This window comes from Gallus gallus, chromosome 1 (assembly GCF_016699485.2).
Source record: "Gallus gallus isolate bGalGal1 chromosome 1, bGalGal1.mat.broiler.GRCg7b, whole genome shotgun sequence".
Taxonomy (NCBI): Eukaryota; Metazoa; Chordata; class Aves; order Galliformes; family Phasianidae; genus Gallus; species Gallus gallus.
This window is the reverse complement of record NC_052532.1, coordinates 190,203,775-190,222,183: the sequence shown is the minus strand read 5'-3', so window position 1 is coordinate 190,222,183 and position 18,409 is coordinate 190,203,775. Positions and strand designations below refer to the sequence as shown.

Genomic DNA, 18,409 nt, shown 5'->3' with positions numbered 1-18,409 from the left:
CTCTCCTCAGACGGACGGCTGCCGGCTGGGATGAGGTAGCTCGGGCTTGCTGCTGATCGGAGTGATGGGGTAAGCCGCGGAGAAGGTGGTAGGGTCCAGGAGGGTGTCCCGCTGAGGGGTGCCCTCTGAGGCGTGCCGTCTGAGGGATGCCCTGGATGGGGCTTGCTGCTGCGGGGAGCTGTGCCTAACTGTCACGCCTCACCTGAGCCTGGCTTCTGCAGAGTGATGCTTTAATAACAGGCGGCCTTCTTCGTTTAAACAGGGCTCTCAGATCTCAGCTGAGGGATGCTAATGGCCTCTCCATACAAATAGGAAGCACTTCAGTTTTGAAGCATGAATGGCGTCTTGCGTTCTGTCTCTAAAGTGGCTTGTGGAATGGGACTTAGTCCTAAAATCCAGTGAACTTGTTTGTGTCTGTGTGCATAGAGGGATCTGCTATATATGACTGTCACTGCAGGATAAAGTTCACTTAAATTTGGGGGTAAGCTGTTGAATGGCTGTGCAAGTACTGCTGAGCACTCTGGCGGGGCTCGGAGCTGGAAACTTATGACTATACATTGCCATGAAGCTGATGCCCTGTGTTTAACACTGAAGGCTGCAGGTCCTGATGGCATTAGTTCCTGAGGTCAAGGTAAAGTGCATGGAAGTGCCTTTCATCAGAGATACTGGAATAGAAGTGAAAGTTTTGTGATATTCATTAGTTACTATCTCTTTTGCTTAGCGTTTTAAGCACATTGCTGCCTCCCCAGAAGAAAAGGGTGTGATGTTATCTGCTTCTGACACAGTTCGTACTATTTTGGGAAGTAAGACCCTGGTCTTGCCAGCATCTTAGTTGTTTTGTAGGATTATTCTTGTTCCATCAGACTTATCTCCTCTTTGTTCTGTAGGTTTATTCAGCTTTCATCACATATCTTTCTTGCCTGCTTTACATGCTTTGCTCTTATCTTGCAAGGTTTACTATTTGCATGTTTTCCTGTGCGTAGTTTGGCCAAGTGTACCACGAGTCTCCTTCCATTTGCAGTTTTGCATATTTATGCATAGCTTTGTTATAAAATACTACTAGTAATATTACAGTGTTACAAAATGCACAGACGTTGTTACCAAATACCATATTTCAGTGTGCTTATGTCTGGGTTTAAAGCAAGGCAATGCTAAAGCATCTTGATCTACTTTTACCTTATGGGTACAGCAGGCCTCTGCTTTGGCTGCATCCTTGAATTTTCCAAAGCTATCATTGGACCTATGTCATACTAAGGAAACTTCCTCCCAGCATCTCTTGGAGGCCAAACTAACGTATTATCAGTTTCACTGTCAGGCTTTTACAAATCTGTGAAACAGGTCATTGTGTTCTTGTTTACCAGTGCTGACAAAGACCAAAATAAAAATAAAACCTGGGCTGCAAGCACACGCTACTGGCTCGTATTAAGTTTTCCATCAGCCAGGATCCCTAAGTCTCTCTCAGCAGGGCTTTCAACCCAAAGCATTTTATGATTCTAAGTCCAAGGCCCATCAAACAACCTAAAGGGCAGTGAGCCCTTGACCTTCTACTGTGACCCTGCCCACACAGAACTGTCAGTCTTTGCCGAATTTGCAGGTTGCCTTTACTCTACCTAGGAGTGATTACAGCACTTCTCTGGAGATTAAGAGACCTTGATGCAAAATGAGTACCCTGAGGTAACTCTCCTTTTCCTTCAGCCCAAGTACAGCTGGTCTGCTGTGCAGCCAGGAATGCAGGGCTCACTGGGTGAGAATGAGAGTCAGGAGAGAATGTTCAGTCTGGGATGTGGTAGCCTGACTGCGAGGAAGTAGACGTGGGTTCTTGTTTCTGCTCACAAGGTTGCATCATATCTTTAACTTTTAGTTGGATGGACAGTTCAATCCTTGGTAGTGAAGTCTTAGGGAGAGTTAGACGTGAACAAAATGAAACCTTCCAACCTTCCTGGACTGGCATATATTTGGTAAATGATGGCACGTTGAATCCTCTTGGATTAAACGGTTCTGGGGTTCTGGTTTCCCTCTCTTCTTGAGGGTGTGCCATGGCCACTGGGCAGTGCCTTGCATTGCTATCTTTGTAAGGAATGAGCCACTCCCGCAAAACTAAATACCTTTGTTAGGCAGAGGTATTATACTCTGAACTCCAGCCTCACAAACTAAACTCCTTATTTTGCTCACTGTACCTGAAAAACAATTTCAATCACAACCTCCTTCTCCTTCTTTCCCATCCCTGTGCTTTTCAGCAGGATTTTTATGTCAAATCCCATTCATACAGTGCAACTTGACATTGTACCTCATCAGAACAACTGCAGGCTGCTGCAGAAGCTGTTTGCTGCTTCTCGCCTCTGGTATGGAGCAATTGGATTTAGCTCTCAATGAGCCCTTTTAGGTTTCTTTGTATCACAGTGCCTGGAACCATCTACCTTGCCCTGTTTGGCTCTGGCTATAAGCATTTGGGAAAAGACTGTTTTGCACGCAACTGTTTGCACGGCTGGGCTGGGCCAACTCGTGAGTGAAGTTTTCATGGCTGATGGACTTCCTGTTATTACTGCAATTTAAGATCACTATTAAGGAGGACTGACATCTCTGCTTGCTGGTTTCAAATTTAGCCAGAATAAATGTGGTAGCAGATGAAGTATTTATATTATACAGATTTCCAGTGCTTAAACAATATTTTTAACTAGGCGATGAGTGATTTCCCTCTTAATAGGGAGCTATAGCAAACTTCTTTTAATGTGTTTATTAAAAATAGTAATTGTGAGGGTTAGAACTATATGCTCTCTAAGATTCCTTGCAACCCAAACCATTCTATTTCAACAAAAACTTCACTCCAAAACTTAATTCTGGTGATTCTGACTGCATTCTATTTGCAGACTGTAGGCTAACATTTCTTTAACCATTTTCATTTTTAACTTACCCAGAAACATCTCCAGACTGACTTTTCTCCCTTCTCTCTCCTTATCTCACATATTGTTTCCATGACTGCAGGAGTCCCAAAGAACATTCCTTTTCCACTGGCACCTGATTTCTGCTGGTAATTGGGTGCTGTGTAAAAGCCTGCTTTCAGATACGTGTGTGCCTCAGTTACTGCAGCGAGGACTGCATTAACTGACGCAAGCTTTCCTATGAGCTTTCAGATTACATCAATTATTTGCTGGGTAATTTTAAACTAAGAAATGTGCATGAGAGAGTGTCCGAGGTTTGTGGTTAGCCTGTCATCTCATGAGAAAGGACAGCCAAAGGGCTTGGTTTGTTTGCTGGCTATTTGTGTACAGTGAATTAAACTAAGCCATAGTCACAATTAAGTTGGCGCCCGAAAAGTAGGAGGCCTGCAGTGTCAAATTAAAACGAGTGGTTTAGATAAGTAAGGGTTGATTTTGAGGCAAGGATGATGTGAAATGCTGCCCTCCTGATTTGGCAGTGCTGTGCTCAGACTGTCACACCAAACTATACTGTGTACCATCCTGCAAAGGAAATGTGCTGTCGCCAGTGACTTGAGCAGCAGTTCTCTGATGCTTAAAAGAGGCAGCTAGGAACCTTCAACCTGAAGGTTCCTAGTTTTACAAACACAGTGGGGGAAGAGCAGTGTGTCAATCATGGTTGCTGTCCTTACTCAACTAAAGAGCTTCACAGTTGAGTAACTCAAATGAGGAGTGGGAGTAGGAGAAGAGTCCCTATTGCAGAGATGTGACAGGTCTTCTTGTTGCTAGTGCAGAAAGCTTTCTAAACATTCTGGACTGCACAGCATTTACAGAAACTGAAGTTCAGTATTCTTTGTTTTCATATATAAAAGATTATTTAAACAACAAGTAGGAAATGTGTCACTTCCCAGTAGCCATCTGATGGGAAATACTTGTTAATTTGCTGTACTGCTTTGCCTACTTCTGGTCTTCAGTGGTACTGTTTCCAGACCAGAGTCCTTGATGGAAATGTCCACATATGTGCTAATACAGGAGAGCAAGGAGATGGGGTACAAGTAGGGTAGCTCAGCCAAAGTCTCCGATACTTAAAGTTCTCAACTCCTCTGGTTTGGGAACCACTTAATTTTGATTTGCAAAAGGCTAAAACTTACTAAAAACAAGAATACATTTTACACCAGGGTTTTTTTTAATCACTTTTTTTGACCATCCATATCGATAGAATTAATGTAGAAAACACATCCTGGGATTTGAATCTGTAGTTACAGTGGGGAAAAGTTCCAAAGGAACTAGCCATCAAATACAGAAGTGTGTCAGATAAGCATACGTATGGCCAGAAGATAACTTCCTCCAACCTCTCTTAAAGAATGCAGTGTTATTCAAATCTGTTATCAGACAAGACATAAAAACACTCTGTTGAGCAGTACCGTTTGTGGATCTAATGCCAATACTTGCATGGAGAATGAGGCAGTGATGATGGGAGCTTGCTAGCCTCCCTGCCCTCCCTTTGGACAGGGTCTACTCTGTAAAGGGAGATGAGAATCGTTTACAGTAAGCAATGCTCTGCCTTCAGAGATCCAGAGGATTGAGCCGTTTTCACTGATACTGAAATATCCCTTGCCCTGAGAATATATTATTTATTTTGCAATCATTGGTAAAGAGGATTATCAACTAGAAGAACATAGTTCTTGCATATGAATAATTATTCAAACAGTATGCTGGTGCATATGTAGGGGTATGATGTGTAAGGAAGCACAACCAGAATCAGCTCCTCACAATTTATAATGAAATATACACATTATTGTTGATAACTTGCTGAAATTTCTGTAATTTTGAAGCTGCTCAGTAAAGAACTCAAGATCTTGTGAGTAGTTTTGTACTTTAGACAGTTAAGAATAAATGGCTTGGCATCTACAGTCAATCTGATGAACAGTGGTCAGTGGAAAAGCACCATTTAGATGTGTTTCTTTTAGGTTCCTCTTTAATTTATGAATCTGCAATTCCAGAGACCACATCTGTTTGAAACCACTATCCTAATGACTGTGTACCATAGCAGGTATAGAGATTCACGTTCCTAGGCGCTGCTACTAATATCCAAGTCCTATGAAAGAAATGGCAAGCAGCCATACATTATTAGAGGGATTAGGCTACAGCCAAAACAAATTGTTCTTTCCTCTTCCAATTTTCAGTTGTTAACTTTTTTCTACTTGCTGTTAACATTTTTGCTCTCTTGTTCAGAGTACATTTTGTGGAAATCAGAATATTTGCCTGTCTAATATCAGCAAGGCTGTCAGTATGACTGTTTTCAGATTGCAGCTACTCTGCAAGTAAAAGATGACAGGAGTCTCCTTGGTTCTAGTAAGCAGGGGTAAGGTGGGAGCAGGGCTTGTTGCATATCTTCTCTTGTTTTCCTGTTGTGGCTGCCTTGAGCAGTTGTCTTGTACTGTAATTGTAAATATTTTTTTTCTTTATCTGCATATTAATGACCATTGCACAGGAGAGCATGTGGGTATTTAACTGAAATAAAATAAAGCATTTATGTGTTTGTACGAGCAACTTTAATACTGCCCTATTAGATATTCCCTCGTTCTGCAAGGGTTCCAACACCAGCTTCCACTTTGTGACCAGCTAGATAAAAACTTTCTGCCTCCCACCTGCTAAACACATGTGTTATTGGCAAATACTGCTCTTCAGTTTAATCTCTGGGACTGCTGGAACTGTGATATGCTGTGTACATCTAGCTGGTATCATTTTGAAAAGGCTTTGATAACACCTCGAGAAAGACCGGCCAGATTGGCTACAGATACGCATATCTTACTGGAAGATCTCTTTCCTTCTGTCCTCTTAAGAATTAAATTGACAACAAGTCACCTTGAGTGTGTTTAAGCTCAGGCCCTAACATTCCAGGCAACCATGTTTTAGACTCTTGAATAAGAACTTAAGTTCCTCCTAAGAGTTAATTGGTTTTCTTTCTCCATTATCCCAACTTAACTCTGTAGTCCTCTGAACTTCTGTGCAAATACACTCATGACCATCTTAAACTATTTGTGCTCATGCCAACACTGGCATTTGGTTTAATTAACTGTTCTTCCTTGAAGAGATTTGCCTCGTGTTTCGAGAAATTATATTTTCTAAGCCTATTTTATATATATATATATATATATTTTTTTTTTTGCAAAATACCGTTACTGCTTGATGTGACCTCCTAATGGGATCCAGTCCTGCAAAGTTCTTGCTCCTTGTGTTCCAAAATAAAGGATTTCCTGAGAATGAGTGCTGGGGACAAACTTAGTTACCTTTCTTCTGAGAATGAGTTTCCCTGCAGATGCAAACTGCTACATTGCACAGTTCTGTTTATCTTTCTTCCTCAGCTTCCTGTTGGCCTCATATCTGGGTTTCCAACTCATCCTAGCTGCCAGTGCTGATATGTTGGAGCTGTGAAGAAATAACATCACTAAAATAAAACCAAGAGCATATTTGTTACTTGTAACTTATTTAGAGCTTTATGGTATGAAGATACATACAGATGCAGGCTATTGATCAGCCAGGCTGAAAGGGTAGCTGTTCTTCTGGAGGAGTTGACACAAATAGGGGTGCAGAAGCTAACCAGATTATTGGATGGGCTGCTTTTTCCTGTTACAAGGTGTTGGCTGCAATACAGACTCTCTCAAGTGAAACTTTAGCAGCTTAGGCCTAGGGTACAAGGAGCACAGAAGGCAATTTTGAAATGTAAATCTAAGACATGCTGAGGCTGCTGCGTGTAAAAGGAAGCTCTGTTGATTTGATTGGACCAACTGACTGAGGTTTTCCTGCTCGGTTTCTGATCCTGTAGATGAACTTAATGTCAGTCGTACAAAACACTCCAACGTCTTCCTTACCTCTCCCTCATTACATCCCATATATATGCACTGAGTGAAAATATAAAAATCTAAGTTATGATTGTGGTCTTTCTTAATATGGTATAATGTTTGGAGTGCAGTATTTGAATTCAGATTCTTTTCTAACGTGGGAGAAAGTAGGGGAAAAATAAAGGTCTGTGCAGGGCCAACAGAGCAGTCTTGCTGTTACAACATGTTCTAGACAGATGCAAAGCCTCCCTGGAAGGTATGGAGACCTATAGGTGCCTGAGGAGTTTTTGAGAAACTTTATAAGGCACCATTTTTGGATGACTGCCCCACCTAAAGCACTTGGCAGTTATGAACAACTTAAGAGTTGAGGGTGGGGAGAAGTACAGTGCATCTCAGGCCTTATTTTTATGTCATTTCCATGACATAGAAACTTTCATGCATGAATTACAGAAAGCATAATTTCAGATTCCTGTTTATTACAGGGAGTAGAAACGTCTTATGAAAGGAAAGATTTTTGGTGTGGTTTCATTTGAATTTTAGGAAAAAAATATGATGCCACATATCTCAAGTCATACAAGTGTTAATCTACAACAGAAGATGACAGATTTTTCTCCAGAGATCATCGGTCTGGTGGTTCTATCAATTTCCATGATTTAATCAGTCTGTTGTGGATCTTTCTGTTTTACTTGAAACTTAGGTCTGAAAGCTTTCATACCAAATATGAATGCTGAGGCCTCTCTATTCTTTCTGGCATGTGCAGGATCTTTAGGGAAAAGTATATGAAGAATGAAAGAAGAAGAAAAAAGAAAATGGAAGAATTAAGCTTGGAGTGGTGGTGGGTGATTCAAAATGGACAAAGGCATTGATTTATTTCTTATTTTTGAAATCTGGCTGTAGATCTCCAAGATCCAAGAGTGTTACACTCTAAGCCAACAGTTTTTACCATCAGTGCTTACAATCTGCAGAAAGCCAGCCTTGCAGTAGGCTGTGTTAGCAGGTCTCCTGAGGCTGGCAGTATACATCACACGCACACAGAGGCTTTCACCTTGTTTATGTAGAGGCTAACATCTGTTTTGCCTTCAGTTTGTCTCTGGCATGGTTCTAGCGACTAAAGACTTGTGATCACAGTACAAACTGTATCACATTTCAGTGTATGGATGATGCACATTAAAGGAAGAAAAATTATTGTTAGGTTGTTCTTTAACTGCTTATCCAGTGAGATTAGGACCCAGTTCTTCAGGTACCCAGACATGCTTTAAATGAACCATTATGTTGTTATCTTTGCAAAGAAATCTAAAAGGTCTCAGCTGCACTACTTATGCCTAGGCAGATGACCAAAAAAAGTGGCAGTGCAAACTTAGTTGCAGAATCTACTCTACAGAATGATGGTATCTGGGAAGGTCAGTCCCACTGTGCCTTGCTTTGAGCTCCCTTCGGTCTGTTCAGTGAATGTTGCCCAACTGTTCTTTTAGATTTTTGAATTAAACTGTTAGACAACCATCAGCCTTCTTTAAAGATAGTGTTCCTACAGTAGCTTCCTTACAGACTTGATTGGGCAGATGTAATAAACTTGTCTGATTGACAAGAGAAAAGATCAACTTTTCATTGCAATTATGCTGCATGAATCATGGAGAAGGTGAATATGGCAGCCAAACATGACCACATGCAGAAGGCTGTTGCACTTTTTCTGCAGAGGGACTGAGATAATCATTAACCTGGCTCCAGCTGCCTTCCACATCTGTAAGATAGGTTGCTGTACTAAGTGAAGTACTAAGAGACCCTGATGCAGACACAGCTGACTCTCTTCCTCCAACCTTATTCTTCTGAGCTTTTCCAGGAAGAGGCTTTTGCCTTTCGCGGTTGGAATTATCTTGTAAGTGATTAGTCATCTGCTTTTTCAGAGGGTACCATGGCCTATAAAACAGAGACAAAGCAGTTTTAAAACTACTACTTAAAGATTCAGTTTGGTTTGGATAAAGCGGTGAGATTCATGTTACTGCACGATTTCTGATTCCACATATTCAAGACATTTCAGTAGCCGTTATTTTGCTTTCATTACATATGTTCTGTAGAGCAGTGATTAAGCCTACATGGAATCATATTCCTGACATAATTATACACTATTACTGGTAAAATACTGTGAGTAAAAGTTAAATTCCTATCTTGTAAACTAAATTGGATTGCAGCCTGTGGAAACTACAGATAACCCTGAACTTCCTCCCAGAGCTGTGGGCTGGTACAAAGGAAAGGTAAATTAAACAAACTTCAGTATACTTCTGGAAACAGTCCCTTCCTCTTGAGTTCAAGTCAGAAGAATAGAAGTATTCTGACTCCATCCAACAGCTAATAACTGCTGCTTAAAGGTTTTACTGTAAGAACCTGACTTTGTAAACATGGTACTTGATCCTTCAGTGCTGTTTGTTTGGGGTGGGTCGAAAGTCTGTTGTAGAATTCCCATTTGGAAATCTAAAGAAATAATCTCTTAAAACTGCTTTTTGTTCTGAGTTAAAAATAAGAAATGTTTACAAGCAATAAACGTTTTTCTCACAGGCAAGATAAAATCCTTCAGAAAGAGGCATTGCAGTAATTGGAGAACATGCTCCTGAAGTCTTCAACCTGAGCATACAAATTGCTCTGTGTTCCCAGCCTCCTCCCATCTCACTGTTGCAACACGTTGTGCTTGGCAGCCTTCTGATTACTTCCTTAGGGCTCTTCCTTCAGGGCTTGTGATGACTGCTGCCTTTCTGTTCTCCTGGAATGAGAAAGGCCTCTTTGAAGACTTGGAGTGGGAAGACAGGTGTGGAGGGCAAGGCTCACTATTTGCTAGGAGTGGAGTAGGGTCCAAAAGTTCAATGGCTTGTCCTTAAAGGATAGTTCTTTTGCTTTGGTTGGTTGGTGGCCTGCCAAAAACAAGTGGCCTAGAAATGTGCTAATGCTATTATCATAAACCAGCATGGCAAGCTCGTGAGCTTTACCTTAAGCGTTAGCTGGTTGTTGGTGGTTGGTTGTTATTTTATTTTTGTTTTTGTTTGTTACTTTTTCCCGCTCAGCCTCTACACTCTGAATCAGAACTGCAAGCAGCAGTGAATTTTTCCTCAGAGATATCTGGCTCCTGCTGATCCATGTATGATAACAATAGGCACAGGTTCTTATGTGCCCTTGTACATAATATGCTTGTGACTACATGCTTTTTTTACTTTAAATGGATATATGCTAGTCTTCTTGATTTTATTTTCTCCTTCCTTCTCGTATCCAAATTGTTCTGCTTACTTTAAGAGTACCTTAAAATGCACTTATTTTTAAATTGTCACTTAAATGACTCTTGATTCTGTGTTTTAGGGTGTGAGTCACTATATTCAAAAGCAGTGTATTTTCCTGACCACCTTGTTCAAGAGGCCTGTAAAACAGGTTTGACTTGAAGGACTTGAAGTGACCACTTCATAAAATGGTTTAATCATACTGAAAAACTTGTTTCTTTTAATTAAAAAAAAAAAAAGCCTATGTGATCTACTTCCCTGATACCTAATGTTACAGCTCGTTCTTCCTTGTCTCTTTTTTAGGGAATGTTTTGGTTGCTCCTAAACACCGGATGTGCTGGGTCAATGAACTGTTACTCCAAGAAGCAGAGCTGAGAGGACAAGCTGAGAAAACATCATTGCAATGGCCAGCAGCAATGCAGCACCTTCCCCAAAATCTCTAATCTAAGGAAACACGCACTTACTCAACTGCAACAAGGCAATATTTGTGGTTTTTTAAATCACTGATAGTGATGTGGTCCAGCTTTCTCAGTGCCTGCTGAAAAAGACTTCTATTATACCTTTAAGAGAGACTATAAGTCTGTCTTCCTCAGCAGGATTTAAGATCTTTCTGGACACTTCACCCCTGCCCACACACTCAAGACAAGATGATTGATCTAAGCTTCCTAACAGAGGAGGAGCAAGAGGCAATAATGAAGGTGCTGCAACGGGATGCAGAGCTTAAAAAAGCTGAAGAAGAGAGAGTCAGGTAAAAGAACATGGCACCCTGGGTTGGCCTGGGACGACCTATATGATTGGTATACTGAATTATATGGAGCACAGGAGTAGGAAAAACAGCTGTGGTTGAGAACTCTGTATTCCATAGTGTATGTGAATCAGAGACTTTTACTCTAGACTTGATTTAGTGTAGTCCCTGAATGAAATGCCCCTACCACACAAATGGCTCATTACCCTCCAGAAAACTAATTGTTGACTGGGATGTTTATAAGTCTTTATGGGCCAAGAACACTTGGTGTGCATCTGAACAGAATTTCTAGATTAGTTTCCTTGGAAACAACTTAGTTTGCCTATGTATCAACACTGAAACTGAACTGATGTGTAATAAGTAGCAGTATTTGCTTCAAAAAATGCACAAGTGCCCCAAATAAACTAAAAAGTCAATGTAGATGCAGTTAGAATATGTCTGAGTGAGGAATTTACACCTCAAATACATGGAGCATTGGTGGTATGGTCCGCAGGAGGTGCCAACATTATGCTCCATTGCCAAAAGAAGTCCTTGCAAACCACAGCTAATGTAGAAAATTGTTCCCTGTGTCACAGATGGAGCAATGGGTTGTTTGGAACGTTGTACTGTGGAGTGTTTTGTGTGCTGGGAGGTTTCCCTAGAGCTACCATTAGGGTAATTGCCATGAATAAGAGATGTAAGTGCTGAAAACAGCATTGCCTAGATTACTTGACTTTGAGAAAGTCATCTGCACCAGCACGAATAGCAGTTCAGTAGTGGTTTCAGCTAATGCAGATAGCTAACTGCTCAACAGTGAGGATTTTGTTTTTCAGTCATACTCAGTAACCAAAATGAGAAGAGGCCCAATAGCAAAAAAAGTAATCTTAGATGCTGAAATGTCAAAATGCTGTAATGCAAACTGATGTTCATAATTCTGTGCTGAGGCTGGAGTTTTTCCTCGTTGATTGAGGAAAAAGAACAAAAACAAACAAAAACCAAACATCTGGGGAAAGGAATCCTCCTGGGAAGAATAAATCCAAAAAGCCACTCTTAGTAGTGGTCTGAAAAAATGCTGCCAACATGTATTTTTGTCTGTATAACTTTGTTTTTGCCATTTGTAATTGTAGCTCAAGTGGGTGTGGTGGAAAATGCAAAGGACTGCAGGTTGAAGTAGCCTGTAATCAGCTTGTTCTTATAATAGAATATCTCTTCTGGTTTCTGAATATTATAACTTCTGGAAACTTACATCTGAAACTTATTTTTCTGCATAGATGTGGCACATGGAGCTTACTTTTTAATTCAGAGAGTGTTCTAATATATAAAATATATAGATATCCAGCCAAGGAGATGTAGTATTTTGAATTCTGCAGCATTCTTGCAAACCTGGAGGATTCCAGGAGCTGGGATGGAATGTCATTATGCAAATATTATACCCTGACAAAGAGTAGTTTGTAGGTATACATAATGGAAGTCTTTTAACATGGTCTTTTTCCGTCTAGAAAGAAATTCTGAGGTTTGAAGGGTGTTATAATCTGTTCCCTGTGTGGTGTCTGTGTGCTGTCTTCCTGGAGTGCTGACAAACTGGTAACATGACAGAATCCTCTTTAAGCGCCTTGTTAGTGGAATTTTACAGGTCACCTGATGGAGTCCCTTCTCTGCTCACAGCTCCTACTACTGTGTGTAGTAAAGCTGTGTCAATTAGACTTGCCCAACTAAGGAGCCTCTTTAGGCTGTCTGCTTTAAATCCTGGTTTGTTGAGTGCTGTAATGGATGATCACTCCATCCTGCAGCTCCTTTTGTGTTGGTCTGAATCAAGCCAATAGTTTCAGGAACAGCATAATTTTGGGAATAGCATGCCTGCTTCCCTTCTGAGATCTCCTCTGAAAGAAAGAGCACACTGATATTTTCTTCTCATAGGCAAAAGTCACAGGACTTTTTGTACAGGCAGGTAGTGACAGGACAAGGGGAAATGGCTTTAAACTGGTAGAGGCTAGATTTTGACTAGGTACCAGGAAGAAATTCTTTACTGTGAGGGTGGTGAGACGCTGGAACAGGTTGTCCAGAGAGGTTGTGAATGCCCCTTCCCTGGAAGCATTCAAGGCCAAGCTGAATGGGGCTGTGAGCAACCTGGTCTAGTGGGAGATGTCCCTGACTATAGCAGGGGTTAGAACTAGATGATCTGAAAGGTCCCTTCCAACCCAAACCATTCTATGATTCTATGAAAAGGGTAATGAAGAAATCTCAGTTTACAAAAGGGCATGATCCAGCAAAATCAATGGACAATTCATCCTCTTTCTTTCCCCTAGGACAAGAAGATATCTCTCTTTGCTCCATTACCCCAGGAGTAGATGCCAGCCCCTGAATGGCACTGTTGCTGAGGAAGGCAGAAATGGCATAAAACAGAAGAGCTGAATGATGGTTGATTTCTGTATTGTCAGTGTCCTTATTCCTAACCAGGAACATCTGTTCCAGCTGAGTTTGGGTATTGAACAAATGAATGTACCAAGCACATAACTGGATTTCCTGGTGGTAGCTTTAGCCTAGCCCCTAATTAATTCTCCTTATAGCTGTGTAGTTTGGAGCTCTGTCAGGAGACAGTAACATGGAACAGAAATATGCCTGCATGTGAAGTTTTGAACTGTGGTTGAGTGACTCTTCTGTGGCGGGATGGTGGGCCTCTGGCACCAGTGTGTCTGCGACAGAAAGTTGTTGTGGTCGCCTTTGAGACATGGTTCTGCACAGCAGCTCTCAGCCCTTCCCTTTCCAGCAGAACCTCCTGGGAACGCTGTTGTGGGCTGTGTTTGGATCCTTTGCTCCTTGTGTAAACCGAAGGAGGCTCGTGATAGGAAAATGTTGATGTGGAATTGTTTGTGGGGTGGATGGTGACAGCTGTGTGCCAAACCCCTTTAATACACACATTGTCGTGGCACTGGGTATCACTGAGGCAGCTTCAGGGGCCTAATTCTGTTGGGTGTTACATGCACTGACTTTTCTCATAACCATCAGTGGGTGTGGGTGGCTGTGGAAGCCCCTGTGCAAATAGGTTTTTGATTCTGTTCTGCTTTAACAGACATTCTATTCAGTCACTTTGCAATACAGTGTTTCTTATATTGTGGACAGTCAGAAGGGAGTGTCCTTCTTCATTTACTTATGTATTTTAGAGGATGGATTTTCTGTTAGATATAACAGTTTTGAAAGCATGCTCAACACAGGTAAAGATGTTTTGAACATTCAAGTTTAAAGGGGTGTCAGAAGACTGAAGGGTCCAGAAATGCTGTCTTACAGCTGCTGTCAAAGCTCATCTTCTGTTTCCTGAAAATAATTACCTGATTTTCCTGCTCTGTCACTCAGGTACATCTTCCAAATGTTAGAATCATAGAATCATAGAATGGCCTGGGTTGAAAAGGACCATAACGATCACTGAGTTTCAACCCCCCTGCTATGTGCAGGGTCGCCAACCACTATCCACCCTCATAAACAGCCGTTCCCGCTCCTGTTTATACGTTCCCTTCAAGTACTGGAAGGCCACAATGAGGTCTCCCCAGAGCCTTCTCTTCTCCAAACTAAACAAGCCCAGTTTCCTCAACCTTTCCTCATAGGAGAGGTGCTCCAGCCCTCTGATCATCTCAGTGGCCCTCCTCTGGACCCACTCCAAGAGCTCCACGTCCTTCCTGTACTGGGGGCCCCAGACCTTGACACAGTACTCCAGATGGGGCCTCACAAGAGCCGAGTAGAGGGGCACAATCACCTCCCTCTCCCTGCTGGCCACCCCTTTTTTAATGCAGCCCAGAACACAGTTGGCCTTCTGGGCTGCAGGCGCACACTGCTGGCTCATGTCCAGCTTCTTGTCTACCAGGACCCCCAAATCCTTCTCCGCAGGGCTGCTCTCAAGGAGATCATCCCCCAGTCTGTATAAATACCTGGGATTTCCCCAACCCAAGTGCAGCAACCTGCACTTGGGCTTATTGAACCTCATTAGGTTTTCATGGGCCCACTTCTCCAGCCTGTCCAGGTCCCTCTGGATGGCTTCCCTTCTTTCCAGTGTATTGACTGCACTGCTCAGCTTGGTGTCATCTGTGAACTTGCTGAGGGTGCACTCGATGCCATCATCTGTCATTGATGAAGACGTTGAAGAGCACCGTCCCAAGACCAACACCTAAGGGACACTGCTTGTGACCGGCCTCCATCCTGACACAGACCCATTGATCACAACCCTTTGGCTGCATCAAGCCAGCCAATTCCTAATCCATCAAACAGTCCATCTTTCAATTCCACACTTCTCCAATTTAGAGAGAAGGATGTGGTGAGGGACCATGTCAAAGGCCTTGCAGAAGTCCAGGTAGATGACATCCACCACCCTTCTCCCATCCACCAAAGCCGTCACTCCATCATAGAAGGCCACCAGATTGGTCAGGCACGATCTGCCCTTGGTGAAGCCATGCTGGCTGTCTCAAATCACCTCTTTATCTCGTATGCGCCTTAACATAGCTTCTAGGAGGATCATGTTCCCGAAGAATATCTGGGGGTTCTTTTTAAAGCTAAGTCTTTGTAAAAATGTTCACCTCACCACCTTTATTTCTCTCTCTTTTTTTTTTTTTCTTGTAAATTTCTTTACGTATATATTTGGACTATCTCATAAAAGTTTGCGTATCTGTAAATTACTGGAAAAATAACATGTGGAAGAGGTGTGAGGTGTGTGGCTTACTGGCAGCTCTACAGCACAGTGTATTTGTACATCCACTCTCTGTTCTGTTCTGACCAGTAAACAGAATGACACTTCATATATTTGACTGAGGCGTCTTACACTGTCATCTATGCGTACCTTTGATTTCTCTGAATTTGGACCCAAGGAGCTGCTAGCAAAGAAAGGTAGATGGAATTTATTTTGTATGGTAGAAGAACGTGCTTATGGAAAATAGTGGGCACTAATAGGGATTTTTAACCTCTGAGTACAGTGTTCCCTCTGCATGATTGGGTTTCCTACAGTACAAAAATTCTTAATCCCACTGCACTTTGTGCTTATGCCGGGACTTGTGTATGATTACTGTGTGCCAAACTGAAGCCTTTGTCTTCAGAGTGGATAGTCTTGTTACTGTGTCAGATCTGAAATCCTAAAATGCAACCTATTCTTTAACACAGCATCAATTTCAATGATGAAGGTTCTTCTGCTCATTTATAGTAGCTGTGTATAGCCTGTGGTCTGTCATTTGATTGGGGCTGCTTTTATGCTTTATATATCTGTTTTTAGAGCCTGTAATATACTAGTAATGTGGGTTTGGGGCAGATTCTCCAAGAGAATGTGCATCCTTTCTACCAGTCTCTCCTCCTTGGGTTTGAGTCATCTTGTACTGTTGTCTCTGGCTGACTAGTACCAAAGATGCATTGTCATAGGGTAGCTGCTCCTTCATCGTGAAGGGTGTGAGGTTTTTTCCTCTATGGCCTTATTTGGGCTTTGTATGAAGAGGGAGGGGAGGCTGTTTGGAGCTTCTGTGTTCCTTGAAACAAGCAAGCAAGCCAAACAGTGGTATGTAATAAATGAGAGAAGTGGAAGCTAACAGAACTGTGAAGACTGGCAGACCTTGAGTCTCCTACCTCCCGTAAAAGGTAACCTCTGTGACCTCAACAGTCTTGCTACAGTGGAATAAAGTTAGGCTCACATGAACTAAGAAATGCCCAAGCATATTAACATTCTATACATCTGTCTGGAGAGTATCTAATTACATGATTTATAACATGTAACACGTTACATGTAACATGAAGCTTATTTTGAGCTTGACAGTGTGACCCTTCCAACCCAAGCCATTCTATGATTCTGTGATTCTATACTCTTGCCTATTTCTGCCTATGCAAAACATCCATATCCAGAGAGACCCCACAGGCAAGAATTAGAGGTGTTGCTGATGAGCTATCATGATGACAGGGATGGGGAAAGGCTGCATAACCAAACTGGTTTATTATTCTTACTATAGCCCTCAACCAGTATAAGATTATATTGCACCTATTACTTAAACCAATCAAATAGTAATGGATTTTAGAAACTTGTGTATAGCTAATATGCACAAAGAAAAAAAAGAAAAACAAACATATACCCATTCAGATCTGCCCATTATAAATGTTTTGGGTGTAGTTCTCAAACAAATGCCAGAGCAGACTTTTTTTCTGCACCTTATTGAGACATGAGCAGACTGAAGCAGCACATTCATGCAGAATGCAGTGTTCACACAGTTCCTTTTGACTTGTAAACGTTTTATGGCTGTTTTGCACTCTTACAGAAGAAGAAGAAAAAAAGACTCACAGCTCTGACATGTAAAATGCCTTATCTAATATCCTTTCATTCCTAAATGGATTTACAAAAAGAATAAAAACATGTTCTTTGACTGATCCAGAGCCTAAACCCATTTTTTTTTAGTTGTGATCACAGCAAATAGAAATGAGGATAAATTCCTGAGAAGTCTCTCGCTTTCTACTCCTCTCATGTGCTATTTCCTTTGCAGGAGGAAGGCTTTTGAAGCGAGCTTATAGATAAGTTGGTGGTATCAGGCTCTAAAAAGTGTTTGTTTTGCCAGCAGTCACTGGGGTGCTTTTTTCACATCTTTAGAGCAGATTGCACAAGAGACTAACAATAACTAATACTATAGCTAAATAATAATTAAAACTAATAAAATCTTTCTTTAGGCCAAACACAAGCTCTGATTTAAATGCTACCTACTTGGCCACAAAAAGTCTCCCACTTTCCTGTCCAAAAAGCTCAGTTTAAGCTGTTGATTGAGGAATAAGGCAATAAAAAGTTATTAAGATGTCAGTTGTCCCTTCTTGCAGATTCTGTAATGCTCTGTAATTTGGGCTATGAGTAAGAGGGTACAGAGAAGGAATAAAAAATGCTGAGAATGTCTAGCTGTATTAGATACAGGTATACATTACTAGATACATACATACATACATACATATATATATATATATATATATATATAAATAATAAATAAAAGAAACTCAAGTCATTATCACTTTGCTTTAGGATGCAATGAGCTCTCACACCAGTCTACAAAGTAGAAGATAAACTGTTGTGGATTTGCTGATAGAGAGGTTGACGTAGACTGATTATATCAGAGCAGATTTCCTGCCTTGAAGGGATGGTTTAACCCACTGTCAGATGTTTCAGAGATAGGGAGAAACAATCGATTTTATAGATGATGTGTAGACTTTGCCTGCAGAGTGCCTGAGAGTTCCTTTGCATGCAAATTCAAAGTAATTCTGCATGTACTTAATACCCACCTTGGGGGGAAAATTTGTCTTTCCATCAAAGATTTTTCTCTTAGGCCTAGCAGAAAAAGCCTATTAAGTAATGGGAGAACTCCAGCCTCACTTTAAAAGAGGATTTTAGGGTGAATTCTTTTTGACTCACATACCTTCACTTTCTCCATTTTAAAGTTACTATAGAAGAGACAGGCTGTAATATAACTTCAGGATTTCTCACTCTGAAAACTGCAACACAGGGTAACTGGCATTTTAAGGACCACTGAGGGACTTTAGAACAAATGCATACACAGTGCAAAGTCATTGCTACATTTTTTCGTCATTGCAAATTTGGCAAACTGAGCCTGCAATCTCAATTGTAATCTGGATGCCAACTTGTTCTTTGATCACCAAGAAAAAAATAAGGTAATGACA

At 41.3% G+C, this 18,409-nt stretch overlaps 1 protein-coding gene across 6 annotated transcripts in view; it reads left to right on the top strand.

The window, feature by feature from the left end:
- The first annotated feature begins 8 nt into the window (after positions 1-8).
- Positions 9-18,409, top strand: part of SYTL2 (synaptotagmin like 2) — a 53,007-nt gene continuing 34,606 nt past the window's right edge. For all 6 annotated transcript variants that reach the window (XM_040647155.2, XM_040647156.2, XM_424045.8 and 3 more), the window contains exons 1-2: positions 9-69; positions 10,321-10,765. In XM_040647155.2, coding sequence (XP_040503089.1) covers positions 10,665-10,765 — 101 coding nt within the window. In that variant the 5' untranslated portion in view covers positions 9-69; positions 10,321-10,664. The remainder of the gene's footprint in view (positions 70-10,320; positions 10,766-18,409) is intronic.